Source organism: Drosophila subpulchrella, chromosome X, assembly GCF_014743375.2.
Source record: "Drosophila subpulchrella strain 33 F10 #4 breed RU33 chromosome X, RU_Dsub_v1.1 Primary Assembly, whole genome shotgun sequence".
In the NCBI taxonomy this organism is placed as follows: Eukaryota; Metazoa; Arthropoda; class Insecta; order Diptera; family Drosophilidae; genus Drosophila; species Drosophila subpulchrella.
Window position 1 is genome coordinate 4,462,617 of NC_050613.1, and position 17,042 is coordinate 4,479,658.

Genomic DNA, 17,042 nt, shown 5'->3' on the forward strand with positions numbered 1-17,042 from the left:
CTTTCATGACTTGTTTCCTGTTTCCTGCGCCGTTTTAGACGTGCTGGTAATGTTGTTTGTCTTGCTGCAAGTTTGTTTTCGGGGCTGCCGGAACCGCCGCTGCTGGCTGGCATCCCCCCATCTCTCATACCGCCATCCCCGCTTATCCATCTTGGCCACCCCCGCTCTAACTTATTAACAACATAATAACAATGGCGGGCAAACAAGTTGAGCGCTCCACTCGCACAGGCACACACATGCCAATTTGTTGAGCAAGCACTCAGCGTTTTCTTGGGGCCCGGGAAGGTCCAGAACGACCCCAATCCTCGTCGTAGGACCCCCCGTACCTTACCATCTGTTGCACGGGGCTTCGACTTGGTCGTAAATCTGAAAATGTCATCGCTGGACGGGCTGTGGCACCAATTTATGGCCATCATCACGTCAAGGTGCAGCCACGTCCTGCTTCCTAGCTTCCACGGTGGGCGTGGCCACGCCCTTTGATTTATGTCTCCAATTATGCATTGTGGTCAGTGGAATTCCCTCGGACTGCTTCTTTCGCCCAACTGTCATTCGATTTCCTCATCTGCTTCAAAAAGAAACGTTACTAACGGCCATTATTTCTGCAACTTTAAATCCGAGGATAAACTTATAAGTCTAAAACATGTCAAATCGCCCAAGATCAGAATATCAAGTACATGGCTAGACATTTTTGGTACTAAAACAAGAGAAAACGCTAAAGACGACTATTTGGTACCCGTTTCTCAGCTTAAGGGAGTGCGAGAGGGATGGAGACATGCTTAAAGCAACTCTACTTTTCTCACTAACAGCCTAGCCTATAGCGCCACCTATCTTCTTCTTCTGCAGTGCCACTTGGCCTACAGCGCCATTAACGCGTATTAGTGAAAACATCTTATTTGCTGCATGTGGTGTGCAATCTGGAATGAATTGCAAAATATTGATTATTATTTGGTTATAACTTTTTAATGGTCCGATTTCAATAGTTGGCATGTAGATAGATGTTTATAATAAAAACAAACTGTCATTTAAATTTTTACCAAATATTAAAAAATGCGGCCGATAGACGGGTTTTAGTGTTTAGTCTTGCGCTGCGCAGAAAGCCCAAGAATCTGCTTGCCAAGTACCAACACTCTAGCTCTTAAAGTTTTAGAGATCTCAGCGTTCATACGGACAGACGGGCATGGCTAGATCGACTCGGCTAGTGATCCTGGTCGAGAATATATATACTTTATGGGGTCGGAAACGCTTCCTTCTACCTGTTATATACTTTCCATCGAATCTAGTATAAGCTTTTACTCTACGAGTAACGGGTATGAATATTTTAAGCCAGACCTGAAATAATTACGATGTAGTTTTGGTAACGCTAATCTATCAAAAAGAGAAGGGGTTTTCTATTTCCATTCAATTCTTATTAGATGTTCTTATCTGTTTAAAAGAGTAACACTTTTAATGGCCATAGACCGTAAATAATCAGTATTTGTTATTTTTATTTAAAATAACTTAATAAAATATTTTTGTATTTCTTTTTCCAATTTGGCCGATTTTTAAATTCATTGCGGTCAGGAGTTAATATATTATTAGCTTCTCTTCAAATTGGGTAATTTAAACAGCCGTCAAGGAAAAGATTAAGAGTAGTGTCATTTTTGATTTGTAAAAGTAATAATCACAGTAGTCTTTCCGAAATAAAATTCACAAATAATGATTATTTTGGGTCCCTGTTAATGGCATTTTTTATGCATGTTGAGATCGTTGGATACACTTCAATATCTGAAACAATTCTAAGCTAGGTCCCAATAATTATTATGAAGCTTAGGTAACGCTATCCCATTAAAAAAGGAAAGTGTTCTCTATTCAGGACACTCAAAAAGGACGTTTGTGTCCGGAAAAGGTAATTGGCAAATTGGCCGCCTATAATGTACGACTTCAATCCTTTCCACTTCGACGTATTTCCTTTGAGGGTCCACCTGGCTGCACTTGTTGCCCCCAGCCTTGGTGGCCTTGACCCCTGACCTGTGGAGGGACCTCCCATTGGGCTCGTCCAGCTCGCCCAAGTCGCTGACAGCTCAGCAAATTAATGATTAATTGAATTTTCCCCCAGCACTGGCAAGCTTTGTTTTTATGCTTTTGCCATTTGTCCCGCTCACCGATGCTGATGGCTCCTTTGTTTTTTCGCTTGTTCTTGTTCTTGGCAACACAAATCAGCGCTACGTCGACGTAATCATTAATTAGCAGCAAGCTGGGAGGAAACGAGAAGAAGCCACATACTTGCGAATGTCTCAAAATCTGGCCGCAATGCAATTCCAGCGACTTTTTCAAGGGGACAAGGCACCAGTAATGAGCAAATTTATGCCCACACACTGGTGGAACTTGGAAGGCATTAGGCAGGCAAAATGACATAAGCAGAAAGACGAATTGAAATAAAAACTAACTATGCTGTGGAACGGCAGGGGCTGTTTTTCTCCACAACCCAACCCCAGCCTTAACCCCAAGCCCAACCCCATGACCTCTCGCCCACGCTTTTTGGCTACAAAGTTTGCACAGAAGCCGTAAGGAATCGGTCTTATTTGACTGTGGCGCAATTACTCGAACTTATGTGTGTGCTCTCCATGTTGTTTCCTCTTTTAATGAGAGTTAACTGGGCGAAAACTCGAAATCCGGGGCAAGCAATGAATATGAATGTGCCACTCAACTTAATCCTACTCAATCATAATGAGTCCGGGGACATTCATGAGTCTGCAATTGTCCTCTGTTTGTCCACATCCACATACGCATTCACGGTCTGAACTTTATGATGGCCGTCCTTTACAGTCCGGTCCAGACCCTATCTGAATGTGAAAATCGACACTTTATTGCCCACAGAAAATGTTTCGAAACGAAATAATGGGCAGTTATGACACCCACAGTTACGAAATTGACATGGCTATTGATTTTCAATTATATAAGTATTTGTAACTAAGAAGAAAAGCCTCTGTTGGCAATTATGGCCACGTCAACTTCATCTCTGTATCTGTATCTGTGTCCCTGGCAAAAAGCATTAAAACATTGTTTTCATCAGCAATCTGTGTTTTTCATTTTCCAATTTGCATACACCCCCATGAAAAGGCAGTGGTAACGTGTAAAATGGAAATGTGTTTCTAATAAACTTTATTCCGCAATGATTCCAATGATTCAATACAATTGATGCTTGCTCTCCACCCCCTCACATTTTTCCCGCTCCAAATGCACTGCCCGAAATAAGCGTTGGCTTTATGCTTTAATTTTAAAGCTCTGTCCAATTGATTTAATGGATAAAGCTTATGTATTTATCAAGATCATAATAAAACCTGTCGTCCATTAAATGGATTGCACAAATAGCATTAAAAACTGGGAAAATTAAAAGGATATTTAATGCCACTCCTTGCGTGTGAGTATTATTTGCGTGGGCAAATGAAAAATACTTTTGAGTCGAATTAATGAGTCCGGGAGGTGGAAATGGGTGGGTTCTGCGGGCCGGCGTCTTGAGGGCACATGGCACAAAGGGAATAAAAATGAATGGTGATTTTTCAGCTCCTTTTCGCCTTTGAGGGTTTCCAGTGGCACCCTTTTCCCTCGTGGGGGCAACCACGAAATGCGGTTGACAGGGCCTAATGTGAAATTAACATGGCTTATATGCAGCTCGTGGCGAACTGCATTGATGTCAGCCACACACACCTCAGCTGTCCACCTTTGTTGCGGGTCAAGTTGCCGTCCAGCCCGTTGCGGCTGCTCTGAGCCACCTGTTTTCACGGCCCCCACCCGCCTGCAAAAATTTCTGTGGACCCAATTTATTTTGCAATTTATCGCAAGGATAAAAACGACTGCGAAAGGCATTTCAAAGTAGAGGAGCAGAAGATTGAAAAAATACTGCCATGGCAACAATTACGGGGTGTTTAAAGTAGCCCGTCAGGAGGCAAGTCACGCCGTGGACCTCTACTTTGCGCAGCGATGCAAATCTCTTTCCGTTTGCCAGCACAAAAGCTTGTTTATGGTTTGCGTCAACCGAGAAAAGCCCAGAGTAAGTCTCAAATGGAATGCTGCGCAATGGGGTCACCAACCCAGAAACTTAGAATATTTTAACTTGGCTCAAAATAATTTAATTTTCAATCTCAGCAAAATTGGTACGATGTATAAATGGGGTCCACGGCAGGTGAATAGAACGCAGTACGGAAATCAGAGTCACCAAGCCGTGTTCTGTAGTTCCTCAATTCGGAAACTCAGCAGATATATTATTTGAAAATATTCATAAAATTGGCATTAACAGGGAAAGGCTAAATGGGGCCAAAAAATGTAATTACCAGACCTCAAACAGTTGGAACATTAATGTTGAAGGTATGAATTCGCTTAAACACATTGAGTTAAGATTAGAAGCCAGCAGATTAAAGAGTTTGAGACATAGACATTTGAATGTTGACGAGCCAGTAGAATGACCAAAAATAATGATTAGTTAAGGTGAACTTCTGCGAACTTTGCACCGGCACACGGTGATCGCAAAATGCATTATTCAAATTAATCTCTTTTTCCTGCACTCCTACCATGCCATGGCAAAATCCCCGCTCAAGAGTGTGAAGTCGAGCAGCGACAGCTACTTGAACAGCAACCTCTCCTGGTGATGCAGTGCAGCGACCATTCGATTGTCCGTGAATCGAGTGACATAAACAGGTCACCAATAGGGGGCGGCACCTCCCACCTTCTCCGCAGCTAGGTCATGCATGCGAAACGGAGTTTTCGAGGAGCAGGTGAATCTTTAATGCCTGGCGTGTATCGATTTGGTGCCTCTACCCGTTCTTAAGAGAAGCCCCATTAAACCCAGTTTATTGTAGTTTCCCGATAAATTTCCCATAAGTTTGTCTTCTTTGCCCAATTATCTCGAAAACATGCAACAGCTTTTATACCAGCCCCATCTAGTTTTCCAATTAAAATGCAAAGCTCTAGAGTTTCTAAAAAACCCCATGTTTTTAAAACTTGCAGGCCAACTCCTTCAAGCACGATTTTTGAATAGCTGTGTATGACATTTTAATTTGTTGTGTTTCAAAATATGCCCCTAAAATTCATGTTGATTGGGGGATATCGCTTGGGTCCGCTCAGTTTATTGCTCTTTTATGCCACGCAGACACTCATATGAGTACATATGGGCAGGGGCCCCCATGCGAAAAGTTGCTCTTCGTTGGCCATAACTTTACGCATCAATACGGGGAAAACAATAGGACCCAATTTTTTATATAATTTCACAATTTCGCATGGCAAGCGTCAGACGAAATCAAAAGGAAGAAGTCCGGAAAAATAACAATAAGCGGCAAATCGACCATCTGATACCCCCATCCATCGTGGGCGCCACATTTTGTGGGGGCCCGGAGTAGAGGGCAAGGACTCGTCCATACCATCCATCCCGATATACTTGTGCTTTTTCAATCTTTTCTGCGTCGACAGGCCAAACTTTTTCCCAGCCGTTGTTTATTGTTGTCTCAAATTTGGAATTATTTTTATTGAGGACTCGACAGAGGCGCACGCACATCGGACTGCGTCGAGTCCATGAAATTCCACTTTCAGCTATGTCGGCCAGTTGTGCAACTGTAACTGGAATGGCAAAAATGGACTTATTGTCAGTGAGTTGCGAATGGGGCGCTAAATCAAAACCAACGACCAGAGGGCAGTCCGGAATTGGATTGGATCTGGAATCCTTTGTGGGGACAGGAGGCGGCTCTGCGATGGAAAATTGAAAATGGGATAAGTTTGGCAATCGATTTGCATGCGCCGCTTAAAGTCATTTCCAATTTGATAACCCTAATTTATGATGCTGTTTTGTGATGCAATTTTCGCATATAAATTACATGAAATATTTACGTCAGCTGTGAAAAACAAATAGAGCGTGTATCTGCTGTATGTCCACTTATCCACATCCTGTTCAAATAAACCTGCTGCCGGAGTGAGCCAGTTGGACCTCAAATATTTACGCAGAAAATGAAAAGCATTTTAATCCAGTCCCAGAGGTTAGCCGTAATAGTTTTTGAGCCATAAGCATTTGGCACTCGGCAAATGTTTCTATCCACTCTCGCAGCCAAAACGCGGGGCCAGCAATTAGTTGCTGCCACATCACGCTCTGTGGTTGCCTTCCATTGTGCTCTACACTATTTGCATTAAATTACTCCCACGAATCAGGCGAATCCATAATGCAGCCATGGGTTGGGAGCATAGTTTTAAATCTGATCCGAGCAACGGAAGTTGGACTGCAAACTACTCTCCTTCCGTGCAGCTGGATGCGATGAACCTCCTTTGGAGGTGCCAGTACTTTTAATTGGTACTCAACTTGCTCCTTTGACCCCACAACTTGGACGTAAATTACAAACCAAATAAGCGACTTGGAGGGGCGGTCCGGAGCTGAACTTGGTATCCTTGGCCACCTCAAAGGCTAAAGAGACTGTTCACAAGACCGCACTCAACGGTTGGGTTTATTTACCTGGCCTTTGCTGACTTGTACAGAGAAAAACCAAATAGATATTTACTTTGTTCCTACCTCTCCACATATTAATAATATCAAAATATAGGTACAGAGGTAAATCATATTAATCACAAAGTTAAGTTCCTTATAAAAGTGTCTAAAAGTATGCTACAGCATTATTGTAATTCAAAAGTATTTTTTTTTCTCATCGCAGCATACCATTAACAACATTTAGAAAGGGGTTTGAAACTCTGTTAGTATTTTTAGATTTTTCTTTCTGTGTAGGTTAGGTGACCACCTCCCGAGTGCAGGCAAATTGCCCGTGGCAGGTGGCTGCCCAGAAATGGAAGCCTGTCGAACTGCAGCTAGTTCTCTTGGGCAGAGGCCAGTCATACTTTTGCGGTTGTTAGCTTAATTTAATGTAACTTTTACCATGCCAAATAGTGTCGAAAGGTGAGCGGAGAACTGGAGAAGATCGAAAAGCAAATAACCAGCTAGAAAATGTTTGGCCACAATCTCCAGAGAGGCCACTGGGCTTTTGGGAAGGATGGGCGGTAACCAAGACTCCTGAACAGTGCACACAGCACAATTAGCAGCTATGAAAATTGAAAGTATATTTTATGCAGCGTGAAAAGCCAGAAAAGTTCACACTGGCCTTTTCACCGCAACCCCTTCATTTGTGTCAGGTATTTTTCATTGTGGATGAGGCTTTTATGAAATATATTTAGCAAAAAGCCGTAGGCGACAATAAACAGATGAAATATGAAGCATGGATGTGGTAATTATTCAAGTTACTCATAGAGTAAAAGGGTATACTATTGGGTGGGCAAGAAAGTCATGTCGTTTTTTTTAGTAATCGTTTTTAATCTAATTTATTTACGACTAATCGAGCACCAGGGTCACACTTTTTAGTATCGTTTTAAAGCTTATTGTCTTAGGTACTATCGACGAAAATTTGGTAATTATTCGATAACATTTGTGGAAGCTATAGCAAATTAAACATGGAGGACCAAAGTGAGCATTTTCGGCATATTTTGCTTTTTTACTTCCGAAAAGGAAAAAAAGCGGTCGAAGCTCGCGAAAAATTGTGCGAAGTGTATGGTAAAGATGCCATGAGTGATCGCCAATGTCAGCGCTGGTTTGCCAAATTCAGGCTTGGAGATTTTGGAGTTAAAGACGCCCCACGTTCTGGTCGACCATCGGCCGTTTTTGACGAACAAATTCAGGCTTTGCTGGATGAAAACCGGCGCTATTCAACGCGGGAGATGTCAGAGAAGCTCAGTGTGTCGCATACAACGGTTGAAAACCATTTGAAGAAACTTGGCTACGTAAGCAAGCTCGATGTTTGGGTTCCGCATAACTTAAAGGAAATTCACCTAACTAAGCGTATCAACATCTGCTATTCTCTGCTGCAACGGATTAAAAACGATCCTTTTTTGAAGCGGATCATTACTGGCGACGAAAAGTGGGTTGTTTACAATAATGTCCAACGAAAAAGATCATGGAGCAAGAAAGATGAGCCAGCCCAAGCCACATCAAAGGCCGATATCCATCAGAGGAAAGTTATGCTGTCTGTTTGGTGGAATTGGAAGGGTGTAGTGCACTTTGAGCTGCTGGGACGGAATGAAACCATCAATTCAGATGTGTACTGTCGCCAGCTATCCAATTTGGCGGAAAAAATTAAAGAAAAGGAGCCGGCACTAGCTAATCGCAAGGGTATAGTCTTTCACCATGACAACGCTAGGCCCCACACATCTTTGGTCACTCGGCAAAAATTAACGGAGCTGAATTGGGAAGTGCTACCACATCCACCTTATAGTCCGGACTTAGCACCTTCAGATTACCATTTGTTTCGCTCTCTTCAAAACTCTTTGAATGGTAAAAACTTTGATTCAGATGAGGCTGTCGAAAACCACTTGTCTCGATTCTTTGCTGGAAAAGACCAAAAGTTCTTCGAGCGCGGAATTATGCAGCTGCCCGAGAGATGGTCATTAGTGGTCGAACAAAAAGGCCAATACATAATTGATTAATTATAAGTCCTGATATAAATAAATCATCTTTGAAAATATTGAAAAAAAACGACATGACTTTCTTGCCAACCCAATAGATTCGTCGGAAAGTATGTAACAGGTAGAAGGAAGCGTTCCCTATAAAGTATATATATTCTTGATCAGGAGTCGAACTAGCCATGTTCGTCGCTGAGATCTCGGAATTTATGCATAAAAGCTAGAAAGTTGGGACTTTGCATGCACTCTAACGCCTACAAACGTTCATATTGCTCCGATCTTCAATGTCCAACTACATGCGAAAAATTGTTCAATTCGGGCCATACATTAAAAAGTTTTAGGCAAATAAAGTGTGCAATCTTGGGAGCTGTCGCTTTTCTACTTGTAGATCTTTATTTCCCTTGCACTTCCTCTCAGTACACTTAGCTGAGTAACGGGTATCTGATGGTCGATGACACTGACTATAGCGATCGCTCTGGTTTTATTTGCGCAATATATCACGAAGGGAAAACCCTTGTAGCCCCTAGTTCTTCAGGCCATCCACAGACCAATGGAATGTGCAACAAGGGAAGTAAAATGTTAGATTTTCCGTTTAAGGCCCGGTCTTTCATTTGGTTTCCCACAACTTGAGCCACACATAAAGTTATATCCACACCCACACCAGCGCCTGGATATTTCTGCATGGCAAAACCATTTCGAGTTTGTCACTCGAACACGCACCGAAGTGCAGGATGCCAGGAGGTGGGGATTTGGGATGTTGCCGCCGGGGAAACGGAAACCCAGCTCATTGTCGTTTTGCGACCTGAGTTGGCTTTGAGCACCTGAGAGCCTCCTGCCGACCGAAAGTGGACAAAGGTTCCATTTGAGATGACTGTACGTCGACAGAGCCATCAATTTGTCATTTTATCGGACAGATATTTCGGCTTGCATGCTTGGCCTTGAACTTCGCCGAAACATTAGTGGAACATCCCCACTCCTCTATTCGTAGTTTAACCTCGAAGCATTTTAATTCATTTACTTGATGAGCGCCGAATTATTCATTGATATGTTCTCAAATCATTGTTGTACCCTTGCAAAGGGGATTCTAATTTCAGTCAGACGTCATATGACATAAATATCATATATGAGTTTTATATTCGTTTTATATTATATACAATCTACAGTTTCTGTAATATACGTGTGATTTTTATTGCCGAATATGGTTTTCGCAATTGGTAATCGCAATTTATTAATAAGGTTTCTAAAACCTGAAATTTATATTGCTTGTCACCCTTCAAACACATTCAATTTATAAAGATTCATTTGGATAAAAAATAATTTAAGAACTACATTTTGAAGTCAAGCAAAATTGGGAAAAGGTTGTCATTTTTGTATGGCGATCTGTCATTTTTTTGAAATAGGTCGTTGACAGCACTGTCTGTCAGATAAGAAATGCATATTTAATAATATTATTCCACCACTCTGCAGGGTCCCAGGGAGCTTAGCTTGTTTTACGACTGCGACCAAATAATCCTGAAAAAAAGAAGGAAAGTAAAACACGTTTTAAGGAGCGATTATCAGAGGTATCATCGAGATGTGCAGGACTTAGCTGGCATTATGGAATGCTCGTGTGGAGCACGCAGAAACCAAACACGACATTGGCCAAGTCAAAGTTCCCGATGTTCTCCGATGTTTGGGTTCAATCAGCAATTCTATTTACGACTGCCAGCGACACAGTTTTCCGCTTAGCCATTGCCATTTTCACCCCCATATGCCACACCTCCACAAGTCCGTGGGCGTGCGAGTATTTGCGTTTCATTTAATTCATTGTTGCCCCACGTTGCGGTCCGGCATCTATTTCCAGCATTTCCATAAAATTTACATTTTTGTTGCGGACTCGAAAGCACTGAGCCATGGTTCGTGGTCCACGGTCCACGGTTTACGGTCTACACTCCGTTTTCCCAGGGTAAAGGGTGCCTATGGAGGAGCCTCGCGACGGAGCTAAATTTAATTTTGTTAATGAGCTTGCCCGTTCCGTTACGTTCCGTTTCATCATCCCGCCAATGAGGCCAGCCGCATTTTATATAAGCCAAATCCCAAGCCCAAGCCCAAACTCAACCCGCTTTGAGGTGGTCCCAGAATCCACTTACCAAGTTATGCGAATGTGTGTGTTTTGGTCTTTATTGCACTGTTGATTCCGGCCAGGATTAGGCTGGGCTTTGGGATTCGGATTGGGGACTGCGATTGTGATGGCGATTAGAACGACCATGGCCCATTGCCGGCAACACTTGAAAACTGTCCGTGTAGGCTAGGGACTTTGATTAAATGCGGCACCATTGCTATCATAACGCCGTCCCGAAAAAACAAGTTGGATCTGACAAAGACATTAACATTTTAATTGTCCCGGGGACGCAATGGAGTCGTGGTCCAAGCGGAACAATTGCCAATGAGTGCCCGAATAAAACTTTATGGGGGAAACGAAGGGCAGCCCGGAAATGGCCATTAATATTGGTGCCATAAAAGTCGAAACTTTACGGAGGGTGGCAAATGGCAGCAGTAGATTAGCAATATTTTTGATTCTGCCAGGAAATTGACTTAAGTAATTTCTTTCCACAAAATTGATTATGAACTTATCCTGAAAAATAAACGAGCATTAAGAATTCTCAAAACATGATTTCCTTAGATCTCTTAATAGGAAACCTGGTTTCTTACAAATTGTCACACCAATGGGTATTAGCCAATTATAAGGATTGTCGCACAAAGAATATCTTTCGTTTTATCATTGGTCCGGTTTCCTCCACTTTTTTTGTGAGATATTTTCAAGTTTTTAGAGCCTTTCAACAAGGTGACCCTCAACTTGACCAATCGTATCCCGGCTTAAAAGTGAATATTTAAATACAATGTGCGTGCTATTATTAGGGAAAAGAGCCCTTAAAAAAAGTTTATCGAAACTTGAGATAAGATCCAAACCTAGACACTAAACACTTTAAAAAAGAATTGCACCATACAATTTCGGGAAACTAAACTGTCTTATGTGTAGCATTCAAATTTAGCGTTTACAAATTGTTCACTATTCAGGACGGTTGTGGTTAAGTTATTGAAAAATAATTCTTTTGTGTTCTTTCTTAAGACTGACAAGAAAGGAAGTTAGCTTCGGCAAGCCGAAGCTTATATACCCTTGCAGCTATAATTATTAAATTTATAAACACAAAAATTAATATTCCCCATAGTATAAGAGGAAACACCGAAGCTATAATTTGTTTCATATTATTTTCCTACCAATTTTCTGATCGTTCCTATGGCAGCTATATGATATAGTCGTCCGATTTTGATAAAATTCAATTCGAAATTCAGAACTAATTAAAAAATGTTATTTCCAAGCGTTGGAGGTTATATGTTGAAAAACACCGAAGCTATATTTTGTTTTATATTATTTTCCCACCAATTTTCCTATCGTTCCTATGGCAGCTATATGATTTAGTCGTCCGATTTTGATAAAATTTAATTCGAAACTCAAAACTAATTCAAAAATGTTACTTTCAAGCTTAGAAGGTTATATGTTAAAAAACACCAAAGATATAATTTTTTCTTTTTTTTCCGATTATTCCTATGGGAGCTATAAGATATAGTTGTCCGATCCGGCTGGTTCCGACTTATATACTACCTGCAAAGATATACGACTTTTGGGAAAGTTTCAGACCGATAGCTTTAAAACTGAGAGACTAGTTTGCGTAAAAACGGACGGACAGACGGACAGACGGACATGGCTAGATCGACTCATCTAGTCATGCTGATCAAGAATATATATACTTCATGGGGTCGGAAACGTCTCCTTCACTGCGTTGCAAACTTCTGACTGAAATCAATATACCCTCTGCAAGGGTATAAAAAGAGCTTTGATTCGTGTGATTAAGGCCCATTCCTTCTCTGTATGCGCAAATTTCATTTCTCTTGCAGCTGCCTCCGTGGCTGTTTCCTCGTGGACACTGGTGGCCATATCCTGCGAGCGCTACTACGCCATCTGCCATCCGCTGAGGTCGCGCACCTGGCAGACGATCAACCACGCCAACAAGATCATCGCCATCATTTGGCTGGGCAGTCTGGTGTGCATGACGCCCATTGCCGCCTTCAGCCAGCTGATGCCGACCAGCCGCCCAGGTGAGTGTGAGCCGGTGATCCTGCACCGGATCCTCCAGCTGGAGGAGCCTAATCGGGAACCCCATCCCCCCTGTTTCCCCTGCAGGACTGCGCAAGTGCCGGGAGCAATGGCCGGCGGACAGCCTCAACTACGAGCGGGCCTACAACCTGTTCCTGGACCTGGCCCTCCTGGTGCTGCCCCTGCTGGCCCTGAGCTTCACCTACCTCTTCATCACTCGCACTCTGTACGTGAGCATGCGCAACGAGCGGGCCATGAACTTTGGCAGCAGCGGGCCGGAGGTGCCCTCCGCCTCCGCCTCGGGACCCGGCAGCCAACGGCGGGCCAACGGGGGCCACTGCCAGTCTCTCGACACGATTGTGACCCACCAGCACAATCCGCACCACCAGCAGCACTCCCAGTCCTACTACTATGGTAAGGCCTCTTGTTTAAACTTGACATTTTTTTCGACAGTCCCGGGGGTCAAAGGGTATTGTGGCGCTGGTGCCTGAGCTTTATTAGTTGTGACTGCTCCCGGGGGGCGCCATACGAGATTAGTTCAACTACTGGGCTTACACAAACCCCCGAACTGCGTCACACACAATTTGCACGGCCACGTTTGCCACGCACGAAGTGATTCGAGTGTCGACGACTCCAGCCTAAGTCGCGGAAGTGAATTGGATGGGTGGCTGGATCCCAGAGCCTGGAGGAGACCCAACCAAGTTCCCCAAGAAGAGGAGAGGTGAACCGGGAGACAATTGCGAATAGCGAACGAAAGCCCCCGGCGTTGTTACTTTCATTTGCATTCTCATCGACGGCATTAGGAGCACTCACCGTGGCTAGATGGCTCCCCATCCCTCTCCAGCTGCTGAGGCTGTGAATCATCCCCGGATTATGGACCCAAATATTCTAGGCAGCCCAAGGCAGGCTGGGGCAAATCAATTCTTATAATGCGCCTTTAATGCCGGCTTTAAGTACGTTCCTAACACACATTTTCCAAGGCTGCAGCGAATGTCTGATGGCTGTAAATATAGAACAGTCCCAGTGGAGATTCTTTCCAAAAGCCTCTTGGAATTCATTGGATGCGAGTGGATAACATGACGTGTATGATAAATGCGACATCCGTAGAATCCCCGTGGAAATCACACAGAGCCTCTGGCAGCAGACTCTCTTTCATCTAGCAGAATGTAAGTCTCCTTGTCTTTGCTCCAATTAGAGAGGGGAGGAGGTCCTCCTCCGAAGATGCTAACGGCAGTCCCGAAGCGACTCATTTACATGAAAGGGTTCCGTGCTAAGTCCTTTATGGAAAATGGAAAGTGCGCATTTGCATAGACCTCCACTTAGAACACGGAATTATCACAGCTCTCGAGGGCGGACACTCCACGGAGGTCATCGAGTGCTTCACTTCCTGGTGCTCTTCTAGGTGCCTGACCCCGGCTGACCCTCCACCACTGTCTGGCCCCGGACCATGGGAGTCCGCCTGCTGCTAAAAAGGTCAATTTAAGTGCCGTAAATTATGCAAGAGACGAGCATTTAAGCGCTCGTTAAAGGCCGTTACCCCACTCCTAGGCCTTCCAGTGGAGGCTGTAGGATCCCTCCACTCATTTTCACACATACTCGAACTCCGGTGCTGCGTGACAATAAACTTGATTAAATTTTTAAACTTTTGCCTTCGTTTACGGCCGTCGCTTGACATTACCCTGTCATAAATTGCCAGCCCGGAGCACTGAGCACCAGTGTATGGCTGTGCTTGTGTGCTGGCCGGGTCACAAACGTCCTTTCGCTGGCTGAACATTTTCATCGGAATTGCCACATTATTAGTAGCTCGGAATTCTCCCACAGCTCGTTCCATGAACTCGTATGTTATCGCCCACAAAGTGCGCTTTTAATAGCAATTTAAATTATGCTCAACTTAACTATTTTCGGAACCGCAAACGGCAATAAAACTGCGACAGTATATTGTTTTAATACACATCTGTTCCATTAGCAGGATAGATGGCCAAGTCTTTGTACCACCACACATTTTAGACTTCCTCAACGCAAAAAGTGAGCTGAAGTTCGTTAAGTGCTTCCTAAAATCGTAACTCATATTGTAAAAGGGTACATTGTGTTCGTTAAAAATTATGAAATGTTTCACTATTGCGATGTCGTTGGCGTACGAAAAAAAATTTAACTCTGTGTCGATTGCAATCGTGCGGCAGAGCTCGACGATTTTTGGGGGATGCCATTAACAAACACACAAAAAATGTTATGGGTAAAATTGACCAATACGGATAGTTACGTAACTGTAAAAACCCAACTTTTTAATAACCATTGATCAAATTGACAATTCGATGGGTTAGCAGCTTAACTATTACATTGGTCAATTTGGCCCAATAGATATTTGTGTGAAAGTTTGCTCTCTGAGTATTCGTTTTTGATTTGAATATTTTCGTGTATCTGTTCAACTACTTCCTGGATTCCAGGAATTTAGGTTTGTGGCTCGACTGTGCTGCTTTTTTAAATCGTTGAGTTATATGGCTGGTAAGAATATTGCTGTATATGTTAACAAGTAAGGTAGGAAGGGTCTTGAGCACTGGGTGCAACATTCTATCACGGCCTGGAGTTTATATTTGAGGGAATTTAATGCGCTACTTTTAAACTCAATGCAGGCGATGTTGTCATCTATCACAAATGCCTCTGCGGATTGTTCTTAGAAGGTAGTTTACTATTCTACCTAGGCAGTTTTCTGTTGAAACACTGCTTTGGATTTCTCGTCAGATGATTTTCTGACCTGTAGAAAGCTTAGTTTTTATGATTAGTGACGGGTCATTTGGGAAAGTGTAACAGTGGCTATAATGTCTGGGCTTCCTGCCACAGAACGTGTTGATGTTTGACCACCTTTGAGCTTATTTCCGAGGTAAAAGTTAAGCGCAGTTACACATATGGTGAAATTATCGCTACTAAAGAGTTCTTGGTTCGTTTTCACTTAAATGGGTACCTGATTTGACGTGCTTATAGTGGGAACGATGTGAGTCAGTGAAGTTTGGGTTAAAAAGTGAGTTGGAGTTCTATCGTTAAGAGTAAAAAGGTTTGTTTTAGTGAAATATTTGAATTTATTATTATTTATACTATTGCTTCTTAAAGAACCCCAACTTTGATGACTGCTGTTGAGGTCCCCTATTATCACTATATTCTCATTTGGGTATCCAAACATTTTTATGTAGCGGAATGTACACATGGTGATATTAAGCGTAAGTTTATTATACCAGTTACTCGTTGAGTTAAAGGGTATACTAGATTCGTCGGAAAGTACGTAACAGGTAGAAAGAAGCGTTTCCGATCCCATAGAGTATACACATTCTTGATCAGGATCACTAGCCGAATCGATCTAGCCATGTCCGTCTGTCCGTCTGTCTGTCTGTCCGGATGAACGCTGAGATCTCGGAAACTATAAGAGCTACAATACTGGGATTAGGCATGCAGATTCCTGAGATTCCTGCGCAGCGCAAGTTTGTTTCAGCAGAGTGCTCCGCTCACTCTAACGCCCCCAAACCGCCCAAAACGGTGGGTCCTGCAGTTTTGATGCTAGAATACAAATTTTAAATGAAATGTATTGTTCTCATCAATACCTATCGATTAACGGGTAACGGGTATCTGATAGTCGAGGTACACGACTACAGCGTTTTTTCTTGTTTTATAATAATTTGTAAAAATGTAAATGGGATTAGGTAATGTTAAAAATCAACCAGCTTTTTACAGAGTATCAATCTGATTTTGTAACCCCGAAATCCCCTTTTTACTCTTAATGACTACGCCCATGTTCTTTTTCTAAGGCCTACTTCTTGAAATCAGACATTTCTAGTTTCCATTTTCTGAACCGTTTTTTTTAAGGTTCTAGAAAAAACAAGGAAGAACGCTATAGTCGAGTACCTCGACTATCAGATACCCGTTACTCAGCTAAAGGGACAAAAGGAAAAAGGACACATGCAAGCAGCAAAGCGAGATTGAAATGCGCCACCTACCGGCGGTAGACAGATTTAAGCGTTGTGGGCGTTAGAGTGGGCGTGGCAAAGTTTTTTTTGGATCAATCGATAAATATTGACAAGACCAATACATTTCAGTTAAAATTTTTTATCTAGCACGAAAGTTGTGGGCGCCACAGGCTTGGGCGGTTTGTGGGCGTGAGAGTGGGCGTGGCATATTCGCGTAACAAAATTGCGCTGCGTACAAAACTACGGAATCTAAATCTGAAATCCCGATTCTCTATCTTTGATAGTTTCCGAGATATCCACGTTCATATATACGATTTTTTGAAGTTTGGGGGCGGTTTGTGGGCGATAAAGTGGGCGCGGCAAACTTTTTTAAGTCAATCGATAGGTATTGATGAGAACAATACATTTCAGTTAAAATTTTTATTCTAGCATCAAAACTGTAGGAGCCACAGTTTTGGGCGGTTTGTGGGCGTAAAAGTGGGCGTGGCACTCTACTG

At 42.9% G+C, this 17,042-nt stretch overlaps 1 protein-coding gene across 1 annotated transcript in view; it reads left to right on the plus strand.

The window, feature by feature from the left end:
* Positions 1-17,042, plus strand: part of LOC119558358 (gastrin/cholecystokinin type B receptor) — a 29,856-nt gene that overhangs the window by 2,820 nt on the left and 9,994 nt on the right. The window contains 2 exon segments of the mRNA XM_037871863.1: positions 12,394-12,594; positions 12,680-13,006. Coding sequence (XP_037727791.1) covers positions 12,394-12,594; positions 12,680-13,006 — 528 coding nt within the window.